Source organism: Haliotis cracherodii, unplaced genomic scaffold (assembly GCF_022045235.1).
Source record: "Haliotis cracherodii isolate W230 unplaced genomic scaffold, xgHalCrac1.p SCAF_11, whole genome shotgun sequence".
In the NCBI taxonomy this organism is placed as follows: domain Eukaryota; kingdom Metazoa; phylum Mollusca; class Gastropoda; order Lepetellida; family Haliotidae; genus Haliotis; species Haliotis cracherodii.
The window spans coordinates 37,501,791-37,519,941 of NW_027266266.1; the positions used below are offsets into that span (position 1 = coordinate 37,501,791).

Consider the following 18,151-nt stretch of genomic DNA (forward strand, 5'->3'; position numbering starts at 1 on the left):
GTTTATATTTATTAGTTTATGGAAAGATAACCGCCAAAATATTGTACTTAATTTGACAACATGCATGTTTCATATTGTGAAGGAACGAAACAACTATATTGTCCATGAACTGTTTATTACATTGCACAACTGTTTGGGTGTAATTTGCCACGAATGTCAATGTCCTAATGGGTGAAAAAGGGGTGGGGAAATGGGGATGGTGTTGAATTCTATATATATCAAGTTCTTAAAATGTGCATGTATGAGTCAGCTCCATCTTTTTGTCATGTATTTTGGCCTTTTGCCTATCCTGAATTAACAATAAACAAATGTTTGTAGGGCGCTTCTTCCACACAAGGTGAGGTGCCAGGGAGGGGAAATAACTGTTCATTCTAATTACATTAATGACCGAAGCATTTGGATCTGACGTCCATCAGGTATCTTATCCAAGACAGGAGTCTTAGACCATAGTGCCATCGATGTTACCGGGCCTTAGACCGCAGAACCATCGGTGTTCCCGAGCTTCAGACCATAGTGCCATTGTGTTCCCGAGCCTTAGATCATAGTGCCATTGGTGTTCCCGAGCTTTAGACCATAGTGCCATTGTTGTTCACGAGCCTTAAACCATTGTGCCATCTGTGTTCACGAGCTTTAGACCACAGAACCATAGCTGTCTCCTAGCTTTAGACCATAGTGCCTTCGGTGTTCACGAGCCTTAGACCATTGGGTCATCGGTGTTCACGAGCCTTAGACCATAGTGTTATCGGTGTTCACGAGCCTTAGACAACGGAACCGTCGGTGTTCACGAGCCTTGGACATTGATAAGGACATATATAACATAACACGCGTAGTATAAGAGTTTTGGAAGTTCATAGTTCCGCCATATCCCGGAAGTGAAAATCAACTGACTCAAATCTGCTACGGTACTGTCTCATCGGTGGCTTCAAACGAATGGTATGTTCACAATCAGAATAATAACAGAGGGTCGTACTCAATATGAGGGTTTTCTAACGCTGGAGATCATAACGGAATGTTATTTGTCACAACTCGGATTTTTTTTATTAGTATTCGGAATGTCCCGTTGAAGTGAAAATGCTCATTCACGAGTACAGTCGAAAAATGTAACGGAATATGCTTCGAGGGGGACACTGGAAGCACAGCCTCAGCAAAAACATATTGTGCAAAATATTTCATACTGGCGTTCCTTCGTCAAGCTGAGCGGTTGCTTTAGCATAGGTCTAGCCCGAGAAACCACTATGAACATAGCTCAACTGTATAATATCGTACTTGATCTTCATGTTTGTTAATATTTAGAACATGTTTACCACACTTCAATTAAGTGTGTGACACATTTTTTTTATAAATTGTACACTTGTAAAAGTCAAGTCCGTGTTCTTTATTTTTCATTGGTGACCTTACTGAGGTTACGGGTATCCAATCCAATCGAATAAACCCAGGTCAACCCTGTAACGACACTCCAGTGACTTATTGGTATAGCATGTCTACATCCGTCTCTTCACCGGATGGGTAATAAAGTGCGATCTATTGTTTAAGATGTCATCAATTCACCAAGTAACGTCATTTTAACAAAAGGTCGACTGCAGTGACGTTTATTTAGAGAAGTTACAATTCCTACGTTTTTGTTTAATGTTCGTATTCAAAAAGTCTTGAGATAAGGTGAAATTGGGTTTAGCGACGTGCATGCACGTGTGTGACTGTGTGTGTGTGGCTGCTTGTACTAGTCCGGACTAGTCGATTTATAGTGCTAGCCCATACCTAGCTGAGATACCATACCGCAGTTTAACATGTATGCCAAACTTAGACACAGTATACTGACTCCGAGCCGATCAGTCCTTGTTCTAGCCCCTGAATGACGAGCGTCAGACAAGGTAACAACAAGTACCATCTTTTAACGTCTTTTGGTATCTCCAGATATGACTTCGAGGCACCCGTGACTGTTTTGGACAGCTTCCGTTTGCTGTGAGAGTATTGACAAATCCTTCAAGCCATTGTCATATCCATTTCATAACATTTACTATCACTTTTCAGAAGAAGCGGCCCATAAATCCTTATATTTTTCTGTCAGATTTCCCTTTGAATGAGGATATTTTACAAAAATAAACACATGGTGAAAAAACCTTAACAATTTTTTTTTTAAAAACCGTGAAACAAACCTTCACAAACATTAACACATGGTGAAATAAACCTTCACAAACATAAAAATAGCTAGAAACAAACTTTCACATGGGAATAAAAACTCTCGTACTTAAAACCACTACTTTCTTGCATGTACTGGGCGCCCATCTAAAATATGCCTCTGGCCTGTTGTAATTATCCGTTGGAACTTTAAAATATTTCAAAGATGGCATGGTTCATTAGAATCATATTTTAATTGTCAATTAATCAATGTACATCAGAGAGTCAACTCTGGCCTATCAATGGTCTTCAGAAATCCATTCTGGTCTACCAAAGATCTTCACAAAACCCTGGCCTTGAATGGTCTTCAGAAATCCATTCTGGTCCACCAATCATCTTCAGAAAAAATCCATTCTGACCAAGTAATGATCTTCAGAAACACCCACTCTGACCTACCGGTGATCTTTAGAGAGTCCACTCTAGCCCACCAGTCAATGATCTTTGGGGACGAAAATCTGACCCATCGATGATCTGCAGAGTCACCTTTGGCCTACCAGTCATTGTATCCCAATTGTGTGGAACGATGTTCATGATATCAATCACTGGATTGTCTGGTCCAGACTCGAATATTTACAGACAGCCGTCATATAGCTGAAATATTTCTGAGTTCGACGTTAAACAACAAACAAACAAACCAATAATGTTATAAAAACTCTTGTATACAAATAATCTTCAGATAGTCATCTCTGACCCATTGAGGACCTTTCGCAAATCTTCTTCCGTTTACAAATGACTCTAGAGAGTCCACTCTGGCCTGGCGAGGATCTTGAGAGCGTCCTCTCTGGTCTATTAATGATTTTCACAATAATCCTCAGAGAAAAGATCACCACAAATGACCCGTCAACTTTGTCCATTATAAGAACATGATAATGTTTCACTGTGTTATATTATTGTAGGAATTACATGTCGATCTGTCTGCCTGTGTTCTGTGTCTCCACCTATATCCCCGAGAGTTTGGGCTAGTCCCTTTGGTGACAGTGACTTACATATATACTCCAAAACCAACACTAACAAACATATCACTGACACTCTGCTGGTCCCATAGTCCATAATCTCAGAGTCACGCTGTCGTAATTCATCGTCACTGAACACATACACACGACGCGGGCATGAGATTGTCCCTTCAGAGGCCGGCCTGAGGGGGAAACCTGTCTATCCTGAAGGGGGTGAGGCTGTAGGAGGGCGTCTCCCCACACGCCAGCTGACCCAGGACCTTGCCCACCACAGGGGACAGCTTGAAGCCATGACCTGGGGAGAGAAGATATACATGCATTTCATATAACCCATGACCTGTGGAGAGAAGATATACACGTATATCATATAACCCGTGACCTGGGGAGAGAGGATATACACGTATATCATATAACCCATGACCTGCGGAGAGAAGATATACACGTATATCATATATCCCATGACCTGTGGAGAGAAGATATACACGTATATCATATAACCCGTGACCTGGGGAGAGAGGATATACATGTATACCATATAACCCATGACCTGTGGAGAGAAGATATACACGTTTACCATATAACCCATGACCCGCGGAGAGAAGGTATACACGTATATCATATAACTCATGACCTACGGAGAGGGGATACACGTGTATATCATATAACCCGTTAACTGCACTAGTTTTGAACAAAGTGGTATGTGTTTAAGACTTGCATCACTATGACTTTCCTCCCTTATCAAGCGGCTGATATATTACAATAATGTTGAAAACGGCGTAACATAAAATTCACAAACCAACTCAAAACACTCTCCGTGGTAACTGTCATCGTCGACTTACCTGAGAAGCCGACGCCGACGACGATGTTGCGATTGCCGGGGATGTAGTCCAGGACTGGGTGTTCATCCGGGGTGTTCTGAAACAAAACAAAAATGAACAGAATACATTAAAACAGTTCTCATAATCACCATACAGAGACAGCATATATACAAATACAGAGACACCTCGTTAATCCAGACTGTACCATTGCCAGTGAAATCGTCCGGAATAACACGTCTGTATTAACGAATCATTGGTGCGTAATAATAGGATCCCTAGCAACCTATGCTTGTCGTACGAGGCAACTAAATTATTCAGGCGGTCGATAATGTGCTCATAATATCGACCACTGGTTTGTCTGTTTGCCTCCCGGCAAAATATAATCTGCCGGGCAAAAGTAAGTATATTATGTACACTTAAATATTGGATGTGACTCAAATATTACGAACGTTATCAAAACGTGACAAGCCTGAGTATCTGTATGACTTACATAACCCGTGACGATCCGTGTTAGAATAGGTCTTCAGCAACCCATGCGACTTTGCTTGTCGTAAGAGGCGACTAATGGGGTCGGGTGGTCAGGCTCACTGACATGGTTAATGCATGTCATCGATCCTAATTATGTGGATCGATGCGCATGATATTAATCACTGGATTGTCTGGTCCAGACTCGATTATTTACAGACCGCCGTCATATAGCTGCAAAATTGCTGAGTTTGGCAATTTGGATCAATGACATGCATCAACCAAGTCAGCGAGCCTGACCATCCGATACCGTCAGTCGCCTCTTACGACAAGCATGGTCGCCTTTTAGGGCAAGGATGGGTTGCTGAAGACCTATTCTACCCCGGATATTCACGGGTCAGAAAGAAAGTATTTGAGACAAGAGGAATTATAACCATGTTGATTATCAAAAACACGATAGTTTTTTAGCAATCTCGGAAAATAACTAAATTCAACTTTGTACACGACTGGAAGCTTCATTCCTTGATGCAGGGGGGCATTTGCTACTGAACGTGACGACTATAAATATAATTACATCAGGACAATTCAGGACAACTCGTCAAAAGATAGAAAGCAAATGTCATCTAAAAATTACTGAGAAATATGTGAAATGCTGGTTTTCTTCATAGAAGACATCTAGGTGAAATTTGGGGATAGGGCATTTAGGCACGTAGTAGGCATCCCAATGGGCACCAGATGTGTCCCCGTCTTCCTGGTATGTTTCTTTATGCGCGTGAATCGGAATCTAGCATGCAATTTCTACGAGGATTTCAAAGCGATTCATACGACTCTCGTCCAAAAGGTTGTTTATCAGGGTTACAGCATTCAAGGCCTCCGTAATGCTTTCAAAATGTTTCAGCGTAGAAAGTTTGAGATTATTTCCAAATCTGAGGTATCAGTGACCAATTCTTTTCCAATGCCATTCCCTATTTTGACTTGGCGTTGCATGTGTTTGTGACATGTGTCACTGGTATGGAGGGTTACGCTCACCTTATTGCGAACACCGGGTATTATCAATGATTAATAGTGATTCAAAAACACATGCTCATGACATAGTCGGAATCGGACAAAGGACTTTGTTTTTAGCAGAGATATTTTATGATTATGGAGCCCGGAGAGCGGAAGATCGGGGGTTCGATCCCCGGACGCGTCATACCGAAAGACGTTAAAAGATGGTACTTGTTGTTACCCGGTTACCGCTGTTACCCCTGCATTAAGGGGCTGAACAAGGACTGGTAAGCTCGGAGTCAGTATACTGTGTCTGAGTGGGGTATTCATGTTAAACTGCGGCATGGTATCTTAGTGAGATGGCACTATAAATCGGCATTAGTCCGGACTAGTACAAGCAGCCACACACACACACGTACATGCACGTTGCTATATAAGTGCAATAATCTTGAACGCGACGTTAAACCATTTCACCTCTCCTCACATACAAATTATATCACAATACATCACGATGATTACGGAAATGGTTTTGTCGCTATAATGTGCTTCATTGTTTACACCATGCAATGGGTTGTTTATTCAATAATTAAATTTTCGTTGTGTTCATTGAAATTCCTGCATTCTGATTAGCTGATTTGGTCACGTGTTATTGCATTCATTTCACAATGAATGTAAAAAATGAAGCCACGCCCACAGAAGCGCACTACTTTTATTACTGCGGAATGTCGGGGAATCCCAATATTTCAGTCGAGGGAATTCCCTCACGTGTATCGTCATTCACAGGACATTTAGCGACTTTCATGCATATTCATTGTCTAAACTACCCTTTGTAACCGAAGGCCGAGAATGAATGAAACAGCAAACGTACAGGCTCGCTCGCCTGATCTTTTTTTTCTCGCTCGCCTCGGTTCAACTTTCATGTCTTAAGGTTTCATTTCTAACTAGCACTTTTCCAACTGTGTTTTACCGTAATAAGGGAAGTAATGTTTGAATCTGGCGGTAAATGACCATGTTATTTGAAACAACCGCCTTCTCACGGACATATTTCTTCCGATTCGTTACAGTCTGACTGTTGCAGTTCCCTTCGTCTCTTGTCTTAATTGACAGGTCCAATGAACATTGTTTTGATCCAACTCTCCGTTGATTAGCTACTGACTGTGTAGGCGTGTCAAGTTATGTGCATAAATTAACGATCACCTGATTCATGTCACGCCACAGTATGTATTCCTACACCTGGAATGTTTATCAATCGTCATTTTTGTCTGTTCTGATATATACATCTGTTTTTGGTTAAACTAATGTAGATAAAACATGTTTTACGTTGTCGAATTTAATTATAAGCATTGATATATTTTATTCGGTTCATTGAGGTATGAATCGAAAAACCGATATGTAAATTTTTGTAAGAATCCGCTTCGCGGATTAATTGATTTGTGGTTTAATTTTTTATAATAGGGTAAGGGAGTTGTGATTATAATAAGGTTGTTCAAGTCTGGGTAATAATCGTGTCTCTAAATTAACTAGAGAGAGGACGTGTTCATGCACGATATTCAGAGGTGGTGTGCGCTTCAACGCTGAGGGGTAATGATAATAATAATAATACTCACAGTGTATATGCACGTTTCCACTATGGACGGCGACGGTTCGAGGGAGGGGAAGTGTTCTCTGACATATCCCTTCATCAGATCAATCACCCACTTGTCATCTGCTTGGTCACGAAGCTCAGTGTCTATGTCTGGACCAGAGTGAAGACAGATCTACAGACACAATGAGTAAAAGTTGCAGAGAGACAAGCCCCATCCTCGATTTGATCTCAGTCCTATCATGATAATACCCTGGATCTATTCTCCGCCAAGAAGTGTTTTCAATCCGATTCGAATGACGTCCAATCAAATTACGCTCATGAGCGAGAGCATTTATGTGCCAAGTAAGAGATAGGAGAAATTGTGATGGCATCCTGAGCATTCATCGCAATAGAATGGTGATCTAATACCCTGGATGAACAACCCCTGATTTGTAATTGTGGTGCTGTTATACCCCTGAACAGGCAGAAATCATTCATGTTATTCAAAGAGACATGTAAATATCTTTATTTGATTTTCATTTGTATCAAGCGACTTTGACCATAAACCTACAAGTTTTATTTTTCATACAAACGACAGCTTAAAAGGCGTACTGTGTTTGTTCCATTTCACTGATACACGGAAACGCTGGATCGTGTTGAGATAAAGGGTCACGAACCTGTTGTGATAGACTAACACTTAGTCTACAAAAACATTTCACTAAAATAACTGATTTTTTTCCCACAAAAACCTTTCGTCTTCTGCTGTTATCAAGGGAACTAGACCTGGTTTACTTTGATCTAGTCTTGCTATGGCTTTTAGTAATATGTATGGTAAAAATTAAATAAGTGGGGTAAGATTTAAGTCAACACAGTTATAATTGGCCATAATTAAAACTGTGTTCAATCTTACTCCACTTTTTAAATGTTTACTATATTGTGCCTGAGAGTTAAAAGGACTGTGAAAGGCATAACGACGTGAAACTGTAGCGTAAAAGAGAGACTAGATTCGGGTATAATAAATATTGGTTGTCGTTGTAAGTCTTTCGTTAAAAACGTTAGCGTCTTTTTGTTTAGACTATAGGATGTAGATCAGTGTTATTTGCGATGACAGTTTCTCAGTTTACGCCACAGCACCCGATGAGAAACTGGCAACAGGCTGTGAAACTTTATCTGTTGTTTATGACCAGAAGGGAAATGCCCTGCGTTGTTTCCCCACAGTACACAGGCGATCATCTGGATGCCTCCGTAAGACAGGGGATCTTACCTTCACGTGACCTGGGTACTCAAAACAAGGGACACCATACACTCCCCAGGTGAAACCTCTAGCACTCAACGGCTGTAATACAGAAGGGTCATGGGCGCCGGGATGTCGATCTCGCCAATAACATACACTGATTCGCACAGTCTGCAATACAATCTTAATACATGGTACCGTGCGAGACAGATAGCGTGAGTCGGTTAGTGGCTGATATGTGAGAGCGTGAGTGGGGTAGTGGTTCAATGAACTGTGAGAAGAGTTAGTGAGTGAGGTGGTTAGGGTCTAATTGGAGAAAATTATGATAGAATGTGTGACAGTCTAACGTGAATTGTCATGCATGTTTAAGCACTTTTCGGTTATCATGAAATTACATCTTTGTTCGTCTATGCGTTTAAGCAAGATTGTCGCTTTTATTAAGCAACATGGGAATTGCAAACCAAATCGTCTCCGCACTGACTTTTGGTGACAGATTAGCGAACCGCGTAGAGTGTGCGTGAGTGCATTCGTGGGTGCATGCATAACTCCTCTTACATACATCTCTCACATCAACAGATCTTGATGTCTCACACATTATCCAGGGACATGGTATATACACGTATATTACTGACGCTATTGTGTCAAAGAAGAAGGGTAGGTGTATATGACTATCATCCCGGTGCCAGACGTCAGGTGTGGGCTTTTTAATGACACTAGATTAGATAAAATGGAACATAATTTAATCAGGCGCGCTATCTATTTTCGTTGGCTCGCGCGACGAGGTATTTGCCCGGAAATCCCATGGGACCAAGACAAATACGTTTACATCCCTTTGGAACATCCCCTTGGGAAGCCAGGGTCTGATAGCCTGTGTACTGTGGGAGAAATCCGTGAAAAACTGACTGAATTCGAACCCGAATCTGAACATCCGTGTTGAAGGTGTGACGGAATATTCTGTTGTGGACGAGTTATGGCCCTTATGTTTGCGTCAGTTGTGAACGAGTTATGCCCCTTATTGTTGCGTCCGATATGACCTGGTAATGTCCGTTATTCCAAATTTTGAGTTCAGAATTAATATAGTTGGCCCGAGATAGGACAATACCTTCACATGTCCTGGATACTCCTCGTTTGGCAAACCGTACACATCGTACCCACGACAACGACGTACGGCTTTCTCGTAAAACGGAAGTAGTTTACTGGAGGCATGGGAACCGTTATCCCGCTCTTTCCAATACATCACCGATATCCGCAGAGTCTGTAAGTACAACATACAACACATTGTGGTAGCTGACCACAGTTAAATGTACCTCCGTTGTCATACATCGGGCATTGTGGGTATATTGTATGATTTGGCTTTAAATCAGATTATGATGTTCAAAATGATAACTGATTTTGTGGTTGATAGAAACCAGATATACAATTTGACATCGAACAGACCTTCGCCAGATCATGTTGTGTAATGTGATAGTCACGTCTTAATAAATCCACTGGGCTTTCCTCAGTGCGTTGGCACCTCGTGTTCTTGACAGTGCAGTTAGGCATAGTTAATGACAATAGCAATGGGTCACTTCTTCTGTGTAAATAGATCGTTCTGTTACTTCTGCACTAGTTGTAAGAGAGAGTGAGTGAGTGTGGTTTTACGCCGCTTTTAGCAATATTCCAGCAATATCACGCCGGCGGACACCAGAAATGGGCTTCACACATTGTACACATGACGAGTGAACGCTTTAACCACTAGGCTACCCGACCGCCCCACTAGTTGTAAGACGTGTGTGTCAGCGTGACTTGATAAGTCTAGGTATAAGGCATCGCATCCGTGGTCTAGTGGATACAGCGTCCGCCCGGAGAGCAGAAGGTTGGAAGTTCGATCTCAGGCAGCCTCATACCAAATGGCGTTAAAATATAACTTATTCTGCCTGGCGCTAGGTCTTAAGGAAATAAAACTGTTGTCTCGGAGTCAGTAAACTGTGTCCGAGTAGGGCTTCCACATTAAAACACACACACACACACACACACGCACGCACGCACGCACGCACGCACGCACGCACGCACGCACGCACACTACCTTGCAATATATACTTGCAACAATCGTGAACGTTAAACCCCTTTTAACCCTAAATATATTTTTAACTCGAAATGGTTATTGGTACGCGCGTCCACGCGCCAGTAACCAGTGTTATAAAAATACTCATTCGTTGAAACATCATTGTAGCTCCCTACAGTTCAAAATAGATAAATAGTAGTAGAAAGCACACGGTAGTATACATGATACTTTCTTATAGATTACAACTTCTTTTATTCTTATAGAGAGTTAAGCTATAGATGTATGGGTATGCATACATGATGGTAGTAGCTAGATGAGGGATGAGATGATGTTCTGAGTTTCTCATAGAACGCCTTGGTCTAAAGACAATACATTATGGGTTGTTGAAATCAATAACCTTTCACACTGATACACTTTTGCCTACGATGTTGGAGGATTGTTTTCCCAGTGTCTTCTCTTGGCTGTCCAAACGGTTCTCCACAGTGGCTATGAAGTCATCGTTCGAGTCGACATGGATATCCGCTAGATCTTTCATGTTTGATATAACAGATGGAAGTCTGACGGAGCCAGATCAGGGGAATATTTTGGGTACTGAATGAGTTAAAAGCCACACTCAAGGACTGCAGCCAATGACCAGTTTGTACTTGAATGTCCTGATGGATGAGCACATCTTTCAGCGTCTCTTCGTCTTAATTTCACCCCGTAATTGCTTCATTGTGTGCAGCATGATGTGCTCCAATGACAAACATTTTTTTACTCCTCCACGCTGACACACTCGGCTCCCAGATATATCCTTTAAGCTGATGGGAACGTTTTGCCTTCATGGAGGTGGTGATCTAAAATACTTCCACTGTTTTGATTGCTGTCTGTTGTGTGAACCCAGGTTTTATCCATAGTCACTCATCGTTGCAAGAACCTATCTGGATCAACTTCAAACAGAGCTCTCCCCGGCCGCGTCATACCAAAAGACGTTAAAAGATGGTACTTGTTGTTCCCCTGTCTGGCGCTCGGCATTAAGGGGCGAAAGCAAGGACTGGTTGGCTCGGAGTCAGTATACTGTCTGAGTGGGGTATTCATGTTAAACTGCGACATGGTATCTCAGTAAGATATCACTATAAATCGGCATCAGTTCGGACCAGTACTAGTACACAAACACGCAAACGTACATGCACGTCGCTATCAAAGCGCAATAATCTTGGACGCGACGTTAAACCCCATTTCACCTAACCTCAAACAGAGCAACAATCATCACAAGATGCGAGAAGCTTAAGAACACAACGAGATGATGCTTTTGTCACTGTCCAAGTTTCTGTGCTAATGGAATGTACTCCCTTCGCGGGAAGTGCCTACTGAACTAGCAATATCAGTCATTCGCCGGTCTATCATCACCATATCGTCGATTCTCTGGATAGTTTGCGGTGTTGCTGACGTGCTTCCGGACGATGTTATTATTACACAATTCCTTCTATGTGAGGCTCAGAACTTATCAGTCGTATGCGGAGATAAATATACAAACGGGAAACATGAGATTTAATAGGATATGGTCGTGCTTATATGTGGAGCCAAGCATTCAAGCGGGATGTTATCACTTACAGGTATAGGTGAAACAAACACTTATGAGGATGACAATCATGATAAACATGTACAAAATGAACCTTGGTTAACTCGGACCTCTTTAATCCGCAAACCCTGTTTTCAGGGTGATTATTAGAAACACCCACATTAACAAACTTTCACACAAAAAGAAATGGCATTTCTACACAATATTCGTTAATCCAGTCAATGGGAATAGCGCCGTCCGTATAAAGGGGGTATCACTGTATTGTCTTCTTTTTCTTTTCGACGTTAAAAGATGGTACTTGTTGTTACCCTGCCTAACGCTTGCCATTAAGGGGTTAAAAGAGGGACTGGTCGGCACAAAGTCAGTACAGTGTGGCTGAGTGGGGTATTCGTGTTAAACTGCGGCATGGTATCTCAGTGGGATTGCACACACGCACGCACGCACGCAGGCACGCGCGCACACACACACATACATGTGCATGTCGCTATATAAGTGCAATAATGGCTTGATGGTGACGTTAAACCCCATTTCACCTCACGTCTCCTCTATTTCTTTTCAATTATGTTTCCTCTGTTCACAATTTAGTTGACTTATATATCTCAAGAATATGAAAACGCCCTATACATATACTACTAATACTACTTTTTATATGAAACCGTATATATGTGGGCATCCGAAAAACATTACTGTAAAAGGTGTGATACACGTAATCGAAAGAATGGCCCCGTACCTTCAGCGGAAGCTTGACGCCAAATGGACGAAGTATCTGGGACGCCCAGGGACCTGGACATATGATCACGCTTCTACCCCTGTAGGTGGCGTTGGGCGTCTCCAAGGTAACAATATTACCACGTTTGATATTGGTTACCATGGCACCGTCAATGAGCCGTCCGCCAAATGTTTTGAACATCGTCTGAAGACAATTTTTTCAATATTATCATTAGACAACATTTTGCTTAAAACTGGACATCCCCATTTGAACCTGTGATAGAATTGGCCCTGGACTTCGTTGCGACTTACTTGGACCTGGCGTACATGCACTAATTAAGCTCAGTGACAATTATGTGTGCCAATTTTTAACAATCGATTACAATAAGCTGAATATTTATATGATACATAAAATAAACATTTAAAATCCTTTTTGCTTTTCTTTTTTGCAGAGTATATCAACCCCCAATGAAAGTTCTTCGAGATATTTAAGGAGGAGCGGGTGGTCAAGTCGTCTACTGTGTAGAGTTGCCGTGATGTAACTGAAATATTGGTTAAGGCGGCGATAAACTTCATCGTCTAAATCGTCTTCATATAACAAAGTGAGTGAGTTGGGTTTTATCGCCGCTTTTCTCAATATTCCAGTTCTATCACGGGGTGTCAGCTTTATGTGGAAGGAAAGCCCGAAGTGATGCAGGTCTTTGACTTTTACCACTAACTTGAAACCCACGAGCACAGGTATAGTGCTGAAAAATAATCGTGGCGAACCGGGATTCGAACCAATCATAAGTTTCTGGCGTGCCCAAGGGACGCAACTCTGCACAGCGAATCGCGGCGCCTTAGACGACTGGGCCGTTGGTGACCCCTCATTTAACGTAGACTATGCGAAAATAAAGTATTGTAGTCGTTTGACAATTATGCACCTGGTATGCCATAAGGGCTTTGTCTGCTCGGAGAATTCCACCGTCCGGATCGGCAACACAGCTGAAGTCATTCGGGTACCTCAGCATCGGGTAGCGCCGCCGGAAGTCTACCGGAGTCAGGTACTCAAACTGAGCGTTGTTACGTTTGAGCGAACTGATGTTATCTTCTAGAAAATCCCCTTTGTATTGCCCGATGGCAATGAATCCAGTTTGTCTGAGGGAGAATGGGAGAGCTTGTTTTTAAGTAGATATAGAGATGTAGAAGGCTGTAATAGCTACAGTAGGCTTCAAAGTTGTAATCTACGCAGCAGCTGTACAAGTTATACAGGTGTAGGTTTTCATAATCCTAAACTCCTCCCACTCTGTCTCCCTCATTGCCTGTCTCCTCATCTCAACACCTCCACCCCAGCCTCTTGCTTCACCTCCCACCCTGCCTCCCCCGTCAACCTAACACTTCCCACCCGGTCTCTTTCCTCTCAACACCAGCCATCCGACCTTTCTCCTCTCCTCCAACCCGGCCTCACCTAAACACCTCCCACCCCTCTCTCTCCTCACCCCCAACACCTCCCTCCCAGCCTCTATCCTCGCCTCCCACCCGGCCTCTCTCCTCACCTCCCACCCGGCCTCTCTCCACGCCTCCCACCCGACCTCTCTCCTCACCTCCCACCCGGCCTCTCTCCACGCCTCCCACCCGGCCTCTATCCTCGCCTCCCACCCGGCCTCTCTCCTCGCCTCCCACCCGGCCTCTCACCCGAACACCTCCCACCCGGCCTCTCTCCTCGCCTCCCACCCGGCCTCTCACCTGAACACCTCCCATTCGGCCTCTCTCAACACCTGAACACCTCCCATTCGGCCTCTCTCAACACCTGAACACCTCCCACCCGGCCTCTCTCCTCGCCTCCCACCCGGCCTCTCACCTGAACACCTCCCACCCGGCCTCTCACCTGAACACCACCCATCCGGCCTCTCTCAACACCTGAACACCTCCCACCCGGCTTCTCTCAACACCTGAACACCTCCCACCCGGCCTCTCACCCAATTATATCCCACCCGGCCTCTCTCAACACCTGAACACCTCCCACCCGGCCTCTCACCTGAACAACCCCCACCCGGCTTCTCTCAACACCTGAACACCTCCCACCCGGCCTCTCACCTGAACACCCCCCACCCGGCTTCTCTCAACACCTGAACACCTCCCACCCGGCCTGTCACCTCAACACCTCCCACACGGCCTCTCACCTCAGCACCTCCCACCCGGCCGCTCTCAACACCTGAACACCTCCCACCCGACCTCTCTCAACACCTGAACACCTCCCACCCGGCCTCTCTCCTCGCCTCCCACCCGGCCTCTCTCAACACCTGAACACCTCCCACCCGGCTTCTCTCAACACCTGAACACCTCCCACCCGGCCTTTCACCTGAACACCCCCCACCCGGCTTCTCTCAACACCTGAACACCTCCCACCCGGCCTCTCACCTGAACACCTCCCACCCGGCCTCTCTCTCCAGTTGGCGCCAGATGTCGGTGGCTTCATGCATCATCTCTGTGTAGAAGTCCTGGGAGTAGGCCTTGCGGGTGATGCGAGACTGGCCGTGAGAGCTGCCCCGACTGTGTGGAAGCGGGAACTGAGAGAGAAGTTTTCCGTTACAGAGTGTTTACACTTTACAGGAAACCAGTGAAATACGCTTAGATGTAATAAATTTTACATTATATTTACATGGATTAGGGTTAAGTTGGTCGTACTTGATCTCTTATGAACTGGGAGGATGTGTTCTTAACCAATACCCCTTCCCCATTATAGTAGTACACAGACTTCCCCATATATCAATTTAATATGCCTCAGAGTGAGATTGACCAACCAGAGAGCAGAACTACTATACCGCCAGTAAAAATCAAAGATGGCTGTTACTGACCTAATATGAGACCGTACACCGCCAGTAACCGCCATTTTGGATTTTCCAAAAACCCACCTCACATATTTCATATGAAAAATCTGGTACAGAAATTTCTTATTCGACACTCTTTTGTGTTTTAATATCTTTAATTTTGATGTGCAAAGACGTAATGTTTTTTTGGATCACGTTCGTGACTTTAATAAAGATTATATAAAGTTTAAATTATCAACAAGGTTTGGCCTCTGAGGTTTGAAGAGTAGTCTCCCTTTGACCCTTAACGTCTTAGGTTGTAAGTGTTAAGTTTTGAGTTTTAAGTTTTGACATGGCATGTGCGACAAAGATACCAAATAGTGCAAACTTTTCGGCGTAATAAATTCGTTATGGTGTCTGTAGTTGCCGTATACGGCGTCATATAAGGTTAGCAGAAAAATATTTACTCCTCGCCCAATCTTTTTCTTCTAACCTCATATGACACCGTATACGGCAACTAAAGACCATAACTAATAATATTGAAGCAATAAGTTATTTTGGCTAATCGGATTTTACAGGAAACGATTAAAGTGGTTTCGAGTATAACAACCTAGCGAGTTAGATATTAGTTTTTAACTTGCCATTGGACAGGAAATACTTCCACTGATTTCATTGAAATATTACCGATTTCAAAATTTTCCTATAATGGAATGGGATGAAATCGGAAAACTGATTTGACACGAACGACGTATGTTTCATATGTTTTAGAGTCTTAAAACAGTACACAACATCCAACAAAGACTACATATATCTTCACGCTGACGGTCCAGGTCTAAGGGGGAGACAACTCCTTGTGTTAGGGCAAGGAAATGTCACTATGATACATATATATAATTTTTTTCATCTTCAATACACATGATATAAATGTCGGATATAAAACAGGACAGGCACCCTGTAACACTGGTGAAGTCAAAGGTTATTAAAAATACATTTGGCATGTTACAAGCAAACAAGTCCTTAGATATATTAAACAAGAATGTTTTTTCCATAGTATTCTAAATTAATAAAGTCACTGTGCTTCACTGTATTCCTATCAACACTAGGACATGTGTTCGGACATATCTGGCTGGTTAGATCCACAGTTGTGGCCAGTTTAATCCAGTTTCTGGTAGCAGTAGTTGGAACAGGCATGACCAACACATGACGCGTCTCGCAAATGTCTCACCGATACCGCAAACACGAGATAAGGAGAACACTCACAAGGGTGCGTGAGTGAGTTGCTTTTAACGGCGCTTTAAACGATAATTCAGCATGAGTCTTACAACAGTATCACAGCGTGTGAGGTTGATATGTCGGGAAAGCCCTATGCTGTCTCAGTCGTTACCACATTGGTGAAGCCAACAAGAATGTAGGTGTATGGTGCTGATAAACACACACACACATGTTCCTGGCACGCCTAAGGGACGCAACTGTGTAAAGCGAACTGTTGCACTCTGAACTCACGGAACATCAGTGCCCGCTCATCACCACCACCTCCCCCCCACTCCCCCCCCCCCCAACACACACACACACCAACCCAACACACACACACACACACACACACACACACACACACACACACACACACACACACACGACCCTGTTTAGATCCAAGGAGTGTACAGATGGACGAACACGCTCAGTCCGATGTCTACATGTACATGCATAATCGTTACTGAACACATAAGTTGAAGGTGCAGGGTCATTTCCATATTTCGTTTACTTGTATTTTTTCTAACTAAAGAAGTATCTACTTTCTGGCATTTATTTACCGTTCTGTGCGATATCGGTCATTCAAAAATGTTAATAATCCCTAACATTTTTGTCCAGTATATATAATTATGTTAATCTCACGGCGGTGGACGCCATATCAATATATTAGCTGCGTCCTTCAGTGGACATACATAAAATGTGTGTTTTTGAAACATGACTCTATTGAAAAATGAAACGCAAACAAACGCCAATATAGCATTTCACCTTCAGTGTGGGTTGCGTTCCTCCGTAACCTCGTGATGACGCATCAACAGGTGCAGCCACTGAAGATAGCCAACAAGGCCAGGGTCGTCTTGTTTGTTTGTTGTTTTACGCCGCACTCAGCAATATTACAGCTATATGACGTAAATAACATAATCTGGACCAGACAAATCCAGTGATGGACATCACAAGTAATTTATCTGATATACATGTATATTTCTATGGAATATATAGCTATATATATGGTTATGATATTCCATATTTGTCAGGGATCTACATCAACAATATATGACTCAGATATTGTTTTAAACGTTAGATATTAAATCAACAACGAACTATCAAGGTTGATCACAAAACTGTCATCACTGGAATATAAATCTATATAGGAGCGTTGATCGTTTGCTAGAATATCAATAAACTTGACGAAAAACGTCTTTTATATAATTTTCTAATTTGTAAACGATAACATCATCATGTTGAATTTACCTGTTCTAACAGCAGAGTCTTTTTCCCCCTCTTGGCCAGGTAATAGGCAGCTGCCGATCCCTCCACGCCTGCCCCGACAACCACAACGTCGTATATTTCATCAGACATCGTCGACGATGGTTGAATCTTATCTACGTCTTGAAACTGTCTCAACTAAACAGCAAACCAGCGAATGTGCGTGCCTCTTGCTCGAGCTGAAACCTTTAATAATGCCCAAAGTAGGTCAGCCAAATCAAGGGGCAGACGACAATAACTTCGCATGGACTAAGGCTATGTACATGACGACTCAAAGACCATGCTCCGGTTTGGTGCGGCGAGCACCGATTCTATTGACATCAGCGAGGCTACCTGACA

General features: G+C 43.1%; 1 protein-coding gene across 3 annotated transcripts; it reads right to left on the reverse strand.

Moving 5' to 3' along the window:
* Positions 1-2,396: 2,396 nt before the first annotated feature.
* Positions 2,397-18,115, reverse strand: LOC139456461 (peroxisomal sarcosine oxidase-like). Of its 3 annotated transcripts, none has more exons than XM_071238186.1 (8): positions 17,798-18,115; positions 14,910-15,058; positions 13,433-13,646; positions 12,532-12,714; positions 8,227-8,367; positions 7,006-7,155; positions 3,968-4,043; positions 2,397-3,423 (listed from the first exon to the last, which is right to left on the reverse strand). In XM_071238186.1, the coding sequence occupies exons 1-8, from the start codon at positions 17,903-17,905 to the stop codon at positions 3,299-3,301; spliced, it is 1,146 nt and encodes a 381-aa protein (XP_071094287.1). In that variant the 5' UTR covers positions 17,906-18,115; the 3' UTR covers positions 2,397-3,298. The 3 variants fall into 3 exon arrangements, with proteins under 3 accessions (XP_071094287.1, XP_071094286.1, XP_071094288.1); XM_071238185.1 differs by lacking the exon at positions 8,227-8,367 and adding an exon at positions 9,299-9,451 and having other exon boundaries at positions 17,798-18,114; XM_071238187.1 differs by lacking the exon at positions 8,227-8,367 and having other exon boundaries at positions 17,798-18,114.
* Between the last annotated feature and the right edge of the window lie 36 nt (positions 18,116-18,151).